At 59.3% G+C, this 9,987-nt stretch overlaps 2 protein-coding genes across 5 annotated transcripts; one reads left to right on the top strand and one right to left on the bottom strand.

The window, feature by feature from the left end:
- The first annotated feature begins 16 nt into the window (after positions 1–16).
- PLP2 (proteolipid protein 2) lies at positions 17–2,449 on the top strand. 3 transcript variants are annotated; one of them, XM_020976486.2, is made up of 6 exons: positions 25–272; positions 800–918; positions 1,378–1,533; positions 1,816–1,911; positions 2,014–2,104; positions 2,189–2,449. In XM_020976486.2, exons 1-6 carry the CDS (start codon positions 209–211, stop codon positions 2,209–2,211), a joined length of 549 nt encoding a protein of 182 aa, XP_020832145.1. In that variant the 5' UTR covers positions 25–208; the 3' UTR covers positions 2,212–2,449. The 3 variants fall into 3 exon arrangements, with proteins under 3 accessions (XP_020832147.1, XP_020832145.1, XP_020832146.1); XM_020976488.2 differs by lacking the exon at positions 1,816–1,911 and having other exon boundaries at positions 17–272; XM_020976487.2 differs by lacking the exon at positions 800–918 and having other exon boundaries at positions 31–272.
- Positions 2,450–2,547: 98 nt separating this feature from the next.
- Positions 2,548–7,861, bottom strand: PRICKLE3 (prickle planar cell polarity protein 3). 2 transcript variants are annotated; one of them, XM_020976484.2, is made up of 8 exons: positions 7,751–7,861; positions 7,348–7,433; positions 6,910–7,093; positions 6,011–6,124; positions 5,493–5,630; positions 4,367–4,570; positions 4,017–4,203; positions 2,548–3,653 (listed from the first exon to the last, which is right to left on the bottom strand). In XM_020976484.2, the coding sequence occupies exons 1-8, from the start codon at positions 7,790–7,792 to the stop codon at positions 2,815–2,817; spliced, it is 1,794 nt and encodes a 597-aa protein (XP_020832143.1). In that variant the 5' UTR covers positions 7,793–7,861; the 3' UTR covers positions 2,548–2,814. The 2 variants fall into 2 exon arrangements, with proteins under 2 accessions (XP_020832143.1, XP_020832144.1); XM_020976485.2 differs by lacking the exon at positions 7,348–7,433 and having other exon boundaries at positions 7,751–7,832.
- Positions 7,862–9,987: the final 2,126 nt, after the last annotated feature.

The following is a 9,987-nucleotide window of genomic DNA, read 5'->3' as shown; positions in this document are numbered from 1 at the left end:
GGGTGGGGTGGGCAGCGGCCTCACCTACTTCGTACTGGGCGGCGGAGGACCCAGGGCTGTCGGGGATTGCTCGTACAACTCGAGCTCCGGGGCAGCGTCTAGCGCTTCCTAGGCAGGGACCTCCAGGAAGGAGGGCCTCTGAAGCAGCGCCTACCTCTTTTCCCTCTGGCCCCAGGATGGCGGACTCGGAGCATAGCTCGACTCCCAAATGCTTAGCCGCCTGCACTGCATTCTCCCGCACCCGCAAGGGGATTTTCCTCTTGGCCGAGATGGTGAGCGCTTCTGGGGGAGGAAGGGAGGAGAGACCGGGGGCCGGTCGGCATACCTGGAAATCTGGCCTGGCCGGGATGTGGGGGAGGGGGACTTGGGGACTGTCGCTAGTGGCTAGGAAAGAAGGGTGTGTCTCAGCACGTGGAGAGGAGGAGGAAGGAGCAGCCCTGGGGTCTCCCTCGGAGGAACGTGGGACCTCTCCCACTCCCACTGGGTCTTCTCCCTAACCCTATAACCCAGCCCCTCACTTCCCCGAGGGTGGGGAGGGAAGGGGAAGAAAGGGGAAACTCCAGGGGAAACTGAGGTTGAATGGAGACCGGGAGAACTTATTCCCGCGCCCCCGCGCAGAGGGGGAAGGGAGGGAGGAAAGGCTAGGTGAGCCAGGCGAGGCTGGCGGGGTAGGGCGGGGCGGGAAGGCAGAAAAGGGTGTGTTCCCCCTTCTCGCGGTCTCGGCCTCCTTCCTCCCTCCCCTATTTTTCTCCGCTTTGGTTCTCTTTCTCCTTTTTTTTCCCCTCCCCCGCCCTCGAAGGCCTAGGGCACCGCTTATTTACCTGGACAACTCCCCACCACGTCCCCCGGGATGCTCCTGCCGCCCTGCCTCTGGTGCCCCTCCGGCTTCCCACCCTCCATTTTCCTGGGCCAGCGGGGGTAAGGGGGGGGGTGCGTGCCTGCGGTCCTTGCCTCAACTCCCCTCTCTCTTTCTCAAACTGGGGAAATTGGAAGCAACCCCGTCGCTTAGCCTCCCGTGCCTGAACCGTTTCTTCTTTTATCCCCTTTTCCTCTTTTATTTCACTTATTTCCTCGCTCCCATCCCCCACTCTTGCGGCTGGGGCTGTTTGTGGTCCTGGGGCAGTAGTGTGGGGGGAGCTAAGAGGGAGAAGCGCCGCCGGGAACGGCGGAGCTGAAGGCCCTGAATGCGACTGGAAAACTCTCGAGGGCCTCCGTGAAGATCCGGGGGGGGGAGGAGGAAGGGGAAGGGTGCTGGTTCCTGGGCCGGGAGAGAAGAGTCTCGGGCCTGGACCAAGCAGCGCCCTCTACCGGAGGGTCAGCGAGCAGTGTTGTCCTGTCCTCTCCTCGCCCCCCCCCCCTTCCTTCTCCCTGAGCCAGGTGCTGTGTTTGCTGATCATCATATGTTACTCAGCCTCCGGGGTAGTGGGTTACCTTACTCTACCTGTGTTGGAGATGGTCCTGGCCGGCTTTCTTTTCGTCATCTTTATGTTGAACAAACATCACCAATTGCAGTTCATCAACTGGCCCTGGAGTGTGAGTGCTGGCGGGGGGGGGGGGGGGGGGGTGCGGCTGAGTTGCAGGAAGATCACAGGCTTCTGGGGCTTTCCCATCCACCCCGTGTTTGTGGGTCCCCTCTCCCTTTCCGAGCCAGGGCTTCATCTGGGCCAACACACTGTCACCTGATGAGCCCAGGGCCAGAGAATTCCCATGGCCTGCCCAACCCTTGGGATTGAGGCCTTGTAGTGAAGTCCCAGAAGCCCTTTCCTGCTGAGTCCACTTGGGGTCCTCACTCACTGCCCTCCCCCCCCCCCGCAGGACTTCTTCCGAGCTCTCATCGCATCTGTCCTCTTCTTCATTGCCTCACTCATTACCATCATCAAAAATGTGGATGCTCAGAGTATGGTTGGAGGGGTAAGCTTCCCCAGGACTCTCCTCCAGTTTGTCTGCTCTGGGATAAGGGCTGGCCTGCACCCTGTTGCTCTTGTTTCTTACCTTGATCCTCCTGGCCCTTAGGTATTGGGCCTGGTGGCCACCATCCTGTTTGCCTATGATGCCTATAGCACTTTCCAAGGCCAGCGGAGCCACCACACCCCAGCTGCCACTGGTGAGTGCCAGTGCCAGGGAGGACTGTGCAGGGGCCTGGCCAGCTCAGGCTCTTCTTCATTTTCCCATACTTCCCCCCCTGCAGAGTCTCCCGATGGCCCCTCGTAGCACCAATGTGGCCACCATGGGCTCCCTCACTCACAAAAGGAGGATGAAGAGGATGACCAGTGGAGCAGCCCAAGTGTCTGTGCATCTCCCTCAGCCCCTGCTTGCAGGAACCAGTCTCTTTGCCCCTGGGAGCCTCAGCTGCAGCCCTCAGCCAAGTTGGACCAACTTGTCCCAGAGAGGAGGCCAAGGGTTTTGGGGCAGAGGGCAGGGAGAGGATGAATAAACGGGTAATAAATTGGCTTGTCTGTGGATCATGAGCTTCATCGGTGGGCAGCAGCAGATCCTGAGAGGGAGGGGGAGAGGGCAGCTTAACAAAACACCACCTGGAAACTCAAACACATGAAACTAATCCTTTTAATGGGCAGAGCCAGCCTGCAAAGGATGGCATGGAGTAGAATATTCTAGAGGTACTGGAGTGGAAGGGGTGGGAGGGCTGGGCAACCAGAATGCAGACCCCAGGATGGCACAAGAGGGATACAAAGAACTTGATCCAGCATCTGCTCCAAAACCAACTCCAACAGTTGGGGACAATGAGGCAGAGAGAGGGAGAATGAGTCTGCACAAGGCCTTCTCCGTAGGGGCATGTGTGAGCCCAGCCAGGTCTCAGGCCACGATGCAGTTCCTGTCCCTGTCCGGGTGTCGGCCCTGGCTTGGAGCCTGCCTGGGAGGCCCAGGGGAAGTCTCCCATGTCCCTTCCTTCTCTTGGGGCCCCAGAGTGGCTCTCTGCAGGGCTGGGGGCAAAGGAATGGGCTCCCCAAGGAAGTAGCCATCCTCCTCTGAGTCAGAGGAGGAAGAAAGAGAAGAAGAAGAGACCCAAGCTGAGTCCCACTCCAAGTGGGTACTGTGGCGATGGTGAGGCAGCCGCTGGGGCTGTTGCCTTCTCCTCTGACTGGGCTGGGCTGCAAGGCCCTGTGGAGGGGGAGGAGGAAGGCCCTGGAGCTGCTCCTTCTCCTGTGGGGCTTGGGCCACCAGGGGTTCTCGGAAGCTAACTCGGAGCTCCCCTCGCCGGCAAAACTCGGGGCCCTCTGAGGAGGCTGCTGGGTCAGGGGCAGATATAGGCTTAAGGTCTGGCTGTGGGGGCTGCCAAGGGGAAGAGACCACCCGTCGGAGGCCCAACACAGGCATGGAGTGGCGCTGCGGGGCCTCACGGCAGAAGTGGCTGCATGCTCTGCCTGCCAGGGAGCCTGCCCGGGAGCGGGCCCGGAGTGCTGTTGTGCTGGGAACCAGAGGGCAGGTGGTGACTGCTGTTGCCCCCACGGTTGCTGTGGCCACTGTGGCCTCTGCTTGAGCAGGGAGGCTACAGGCTCGAGAGCAGAAGATCTGGCCTTGCCTGGGGAGGAAGGGCTCGCCCAGCAGGGGCCGCCCACAGCGGCAGCAACTGAAGCAGGTCTCAGATGCGTGCCAGTGCTGCCCACCGTACGTCATCTGGCCCTGCTCCATTCCTGGCCAGGGAGAGAACAGAACGTGAGCTCAGTCATGGAGAAAGGAGACAGAACGTGAGCTCAGTCATGGAGAAAGGAGGCAAAATGGAGCCAGAGGCACACTGGCTCCTTCCTCCCTGAAGTGGGAGCCCTACTTTGCCAATTTTCCCCTAAGGCCAAGCTCAGAAGCAAGGTCACCTCCCCCACTCCCCCACAGCTGTTCCTCTTCCCAACCCCGCTCAGCCTATAGGCTCTGGAGTACACAGGTCCATAGAGCCTCCCCAGCTAGATGGAGCATGAGAAGGGGTGAGCAGAGGCTCAGGAAAGCCCCAGAGCCAGGCCCTCGTTGCCCTTCCTCAGGTTGGATCGGGGCAGTGGCCTCACCGATGCGCTCTCCACAGCTGTCGCAGTACTGGGTGTGTCTGGCCTCGTAGCAGGCCCCACAGTGAGGCCGGCTCCCCCTCATCACGTAGCGCTGCCCTCCCAGAGGCCCCTCACAGTCAAAGCAGCAAAAGTGTTGGATGTGCCAGTGACGGCCTTCGGCCTCTGTGCACTCTGCCGCGAAGATGATCTGGACAAGGAGACAGGCAGGGAAATGGGAGGACGGAAGGGCGAGAGGGCCCGAAACAACTTCCTTCCTCCCAGAGTGGGCGGGCTGTGCCCCCTGGAGTCTGCGGGGCCCTGACCCTCTGCCAAGGTGCACCCCCACCCCCCACGTCAGTCCCCTCAGATACTTCATCACAGGCTTGGCAACGGGGCCGAAGGCACTCAGCGTGGTGACGCCCACAGTAGATCTTCCCAGACTGGTAGAAGTAGATGAGATCAACAAGTAGTTCACCACAGGTGGCACAGAGGAAGCACTGGGGATGCCAACAGGTCCCGTGGCCAGCCCGGCTGGCGAAGACGGCCAGATCCCCCCCTCCGATCTGCTTCCCACACTAGGAGGGGGAGAACCAAGGCACCGTTGGCAAATAAATCAGATCATCAGCCCACAGGAGCTCCTCTAGGGCAGGGCTTCTCTTTTTCCTTTCTTGGCATCCCTGGCACATAGCAGGTGCTTCATTCATGCTGGCCAACTGACTGAAACAAGGTACCTACTTTGGGCTTGGACTACTGCTGTGGGACTGGAAAGTGAGATGTTGGCCCCTCATGGGGTTCACCTATTCTACTGGGGGGAAAAAAAACCACTTTCACAGATCAATTCTTCCCAATCAATCCCAAGTCTATTTGGGGAGGGAAGGGAGGCCCTAGCAGCTGGGGGAATGGATCAGGCTAGGTCCCAGGAAGGACATGGAGCCTGAGCTGAGTCTTGAAGGCCAACAGGAACTGGAAGAGGCAGAGGTGAAGAGTGAGGGCCTTCCAGACAGAGGGGATGGCCTGGGCAAAGGTGTGGAAAACAGAGTGAGGAACAGCAGAACAGAATGCAGGCCATTTGGGCTGCATTACAATTTGTGATGAGGCTGAAAAAGGCAAAACAGGCATGTCTATCTGATCCAAGAGGCAACGGGGAGATGTTGGAGTTTCTTTTCTGGGAAACTCAGGAGAGGCGTGGATATGGGGAAAGTGCAGCATGAGAGAGGTGTGGGCTTCAGAGCCCCAGCGACCTGCTCACAGATGGCCCTGATAATGGACTCCTGGAACGCTTGGACAGCCCCTGGGACCCTATCACCTGGTCACGCCTGGCGCTGGTGACGGACCCTGGGAATGCTCAGAGCCCCAGGGACCTCCTCACCTGCTCACAGATGGCCCCGGTAATGGACACTGGGAACGCTCGGACAGCCCCTGGGACCCCATCACCTGGTCATGCCTGGCGCTGGTGACGGACCCTGGGAATGCTCAGAGCCCCAGGGACCTCCTCACCTGCTCACAGATGGCCCCGGTAATGGACACTGGGAATGCTCGGACAGCCCCCCGTCCCAGGTTTTCCCGTCTCCGCTTTTGGCTAAAGAGTCTCAGTTCCTTTTCTTCCTCTTCTTCCAGTGCTGCACAATACTGGGCCTGGGAAGTGAAGTTGGGGGACACCTCAAAAGCCATAGAGGTAAACCACTGCTGCTGACTCAGTTGTCCATCCCCAGTTACCTTCGCAAGAATCCAGCAGCATAGAAGAGGAGAAGGCTCCCCACTGTCTGGAACACCATCCTCCTTCTCTGGATAGCTCCCCCTGGCCTGCCCCCTCACAAAGAGCCTGGCAGGCTTCAGCAGCAGTGGGGCTCACTTGGGCCTCCTCCCCTTCCTCTCAGGCTAGCCTAGCCTTAGGCCCCCAACTCAGGGAAGTCCACTTCTCTTCTCTTGACTGGTCCCGCCTGGTTTCTCCCCTTGGACTCAATGAAGCCCTGCTTTGGAAGGCTGCCCCTTGTCTGGGGGCTGGGGAATCTCACCTCACTGTCATGTGGGGGTAACTGTCGAAGCAATTGTTGAACACGGTACCTTTCCCCAAGGCTGTTTACATAAGGAACTTTGTCCTCTGGCAGGCAGCTGAAAAACTGATCCACCTGGGAACAATTGAGGGTTAAAGAGGAAAGGGGAAGCCATCACATCCAGGCAGACCATAGGCAAATCTCTGACCCCCCCCAACTCAAGAAAGGATCACATTTAGCTCCATGGTCCCCTCACCTGAACCCCACCTTAAACCACCTCGCTCTGAGACTCAGGGCAAACACCTGTGAGCGTGGAAAGCCAGAGCAACCACTGATTCCTGATGGAATTGGCCCTTGGGTCAGGCCCTGCCCCTCTCTGGGCTTCAAGTCTCTGCAGCTTGGAACATGTGGGTGCTTAGTGACTCTCTGCCTGACCCACTCCACTCTGAAACCTCTGCTCTGGCAGCATTGGAGGGAACTAGAGAGGAAAAGAGCCTGGCCTGAAGTCAGGGGGCCAGAATTCTGGAAGGAGTGGGGTGGGAAGGGGCATCTCATGGCCACAGTGCCTGTGCTAATCACTTTTTCAAACATCCAAAACCAAAATCAAACCAAAGCGCTGTTCCGAGCCCCATTTTCAGAGCTTGGCAACCTCTCAGACTTGGAGTTGTTGGGTCCAAGGCACTGGAAGGGGGCTTCCACTCCCTCTGGCCAATGTATTCCCTGATAGCAGGATAGTGAGCCTCCCGAAAGGGCCCCAGGTCACCAGGCTTGTCTTAAGTGAATGTTTTAAACAGCAGAATCCCAGTGTAGCTGCCCACCCCCACCCCCATATGCTTCCACAGAGGGGAAACTGAAGCCCTGTGAGCAGGCCAAAGAAACTGGTCCAGAGAGGAGTTGTCGGTGGGGGGCCAAGAGGTTACCTGCTCAGGCTTGAGGCCTGGGGGCACCCACGTATACTCCTCTGAGGCACAGCCAGAGCTTTCATCTGAGGTGGAATGCCGCTGGAAGTCAGAGATGAGGCGGGCCATGAGCTGCTCCAGGTCCTCCGGGACCCCACTCCCCGTGTGAGCCTCTCGGGGGCACTTACAGTGCTGACAGATCTTCCTGTGTGGAGAGACGCTTCCACTCCACTCCCTGCCCAGATCTGAGCCTGCCTGCTCTGGTTGAGAGGGACCCATGAAGTCCTCCCTCCCTTCATGTGACAGGTGGGGAAACTGAGGGGGGAGAGGCTCCTGACAGGGGGTTAGCAGCCTCCAGGGGGCTACTCCCTCCCCACCCCTAATCTTTAAGAGGCCTCTGCTCTCTGCATTATGGTTAGAGTTAGGAAATGACCAGCTGAGAAGCCCAGGGTCCCTCACCTCCAGCCATGCACCAGGAAGCCAGGACACTGGTCCCCACAGCTATTGCATGGCCTCCCGAGGCCAGGGTCTTCAGACTCAGGAGGCTGGGGGCAGACAGGCCAGGAGGAGCCCTCAGTCCTTCTCCCAGCCCCACCCCCCACCCTACCTGGCCTCCTGGATTTCTCCTTGTCCCAGACAGAAGGAGTCGGAGGGAGGAGGGGAGAAAGAAGGGAAGCCTCCCTGTTTCCTACCTGACCCTCCATTCTGCCTTTCCTCCCCGCTTCTCCAGCTGTTGCCCTCCCCGGGGCGCGCCAGCCTCCCGCTCCCCACGGGCCACCCTGCTGGGGGCCGGCAGCCCCGGACAGACGTCCCCGCATCTGCTGAGGCCAGCTCCTTCCCTGACAAGCCCGAGGCTCCTTACCCCGCGTCCGGAGCGGCGCCGGCGGGTTCCCCTGACGAACATGGCCACCCCGGACTTCAATCCACTCCCTCCCAGCCGCCGCCGCCACCGCCCTCCTGGCCGCCAGGACTCCTCCCTCCTCTCTCTTCTTCCTCCCCCTTCCTCCCTCCCGTCTCTTCTCTCCCCCCTTTTCCTCCCCTTCCTTCTCCCTCCTTCTCCACGCTTCTCCTCTCCTCGTCCTCTCCTCCCCTCTTCCTCCTCGCTTGTCGCGCTAACCCAACCCCTCTCTGCTGGGGCCTAACTCCGGGGTGGAGGAGGGGAGGAGACAAGCAGCTGAGTGTGGGCTTCTCCCTCCCCCCTTCCCCCCACCCCGTCTAGAGATCCCGGCTGGGGATCCCTGGCCAGCCACGGGGCTCCCCCTGGCGGCCGGTGCGGGAACCCGGAGAGACGGCCCAGAACCACCCTGGCCATGCTGCTTGGCTCCCTTCCCCCGGCCCGCCCCAAACTATAGTCACTCTCCCGGAGCCAGGGTTCGAAGCGGGTTCCTCTCAAGGCTCCCTGCCCCCGGCCCTCCAGGGTCCCAGCAGGCGCTTCAGCTCTGACCCGGGCAGAGCTGTCCAAACAGTCCAGGCCCTCCGGCTTCTTCCCCTCGCTCCCAGACAACTCTCTCTACCCGACTCGTCAAAGGGTCAAGCCCGACAGAGGGACCGCTGGCTTGGCGGGACTCAGCTTCCTGCCCCGCAGGGCGGGAAGCCAAGTCGGGATCAGGAAGTCGGGACTGCTCCTTCACGCGAGGAGAGTCGCTCCCTCCAACTAGACAGTGGACTGGGGTGGGGGTGCTCTACCCTTAGCCTTGGCTCCAGGCCCCACTCCCAGCCCGTGGTGGGGGATGGGAGGCAGAAAAGACCACCACACCCGCAGCTGGCAACCTAACCCTGAATCATGTGTCGGTAGAATGGTGGGAGGGAGAAGGACCCGTGATGGGAACCCCACCCCACTGACAAGGATGTTGATTGCAGCCCACCACGTGTACAGAGTCATCCCCTATATAGATCCCCCCACACACACACATTCTGTGCACACACACCCACAGATGCAGGCTCCGGGGTGCCCCTCCCCAGCATTCCTGGCCCCCACCCACCTACACCCAGCACAGAGAAGTTCAGAAAGGATGCTTCTCACTGTCCCCAAGTGCAGAGAGATGGGGTAGCTAGGATGGCATGAGAAGGGAGGGGAGGAAGGACCTGTTCACCACAGCATACCTCAAGGAGAAAAGGGGAAAAACAGAAGGTCCCTCTTCTCCAAACATGGAGAGCAAACCTCAAGGATACTGGAGTTAGGCAGACCTGGGTTCAAGTCCAGCACAAGTCCCACATAAAGCTGATGTGTGACCTTTCTTAGTGCCCGCTGATAATGCTCTGAAACTACAAGTCAGGTATGCCGGAAACCATGCTTTAAGGCACAGAAGAGTTGTGGCAGGCATCCCTGGGTTCAGCTGGGTGAGCTCCACTGAGGAGATGAAAGGATTTGGCCCTTTGGAGTCAGCTGAAGTCCTTAGGCTTTTAAAGACACCTTGGGCCATTGGGTGAAGCAGCATTTGGAGCCCTTCCCAGAGCAAGGCAGTGCTGGTGGTGGTGGTAGTGGTGTGAATTGGGACTGAAGGAGAGGCTCCATTTCAGGCAGAGGTTAGTGAAAAGAAAGATGGCCTATTTCCCCACCCAAGTTCACGGACCCCAGCTTAAGAGTCCTCACCCTGGAATATAGACTGAATTGCAGGTGCCTTTCTAAGGAGACCCAGGGAATTGCTGACTGAAACTCAGAGGGCCAAACTCTCGTCAGAGGAGAGCTATGCAGGCAAGTGGCTGGACCAGCTTGGGCTCAGATTTTGAGATGCCAGGCCAGTGCACAGCATATTTGGGGACCTTCATGGAGGTAAGGAGGAACCTGCCCCCCCTTTCAGGGGGAAGAATGGGGGAGAGATGGAGACTTGTGGCAGAAGCACATGGCAGAGTAGACCTGGGCTTGCTTGCGGCCTGAGACAGTGACAATGGTTATGAACCTCAGCTCCTTCGTGGAGAGGTGGGGGGGTGTCTTCTAACTCCCTAGGCATCATGGTAATCCCAGGATCTAGCCTCCTAGCATGACAGGGGAGATTTTGGGGGCAGCATCAGCTTGTTCCAGGGGAGTTCCCTGGTAGCCTCCAGTCCAAGAGTTCCCAAGTCCAAACTTGTAGAAGAAGGGATTTCCTGAAGTGGAGT

This window comes from Phascolarctos cinereus, unplaced genomic scaffold, assembly GCF_003287225.1.
Source record: "Phascolarctos cinereus isolate Bilbo 61053 unplaced genomic scaffold, phaCin_HiC Scaffold_8;HRSCAF=390, whole genome shotgun sequence".
NCBI lineage: Eukaryota > Metazoa > Chordata > Mammalia > Diprotodontia > Phascolarctidae > Phascolarctos > Phascolarctos cinereus.
This window is presented reverse-complemented; position numbering and strand designations above follow the sequence as displayed.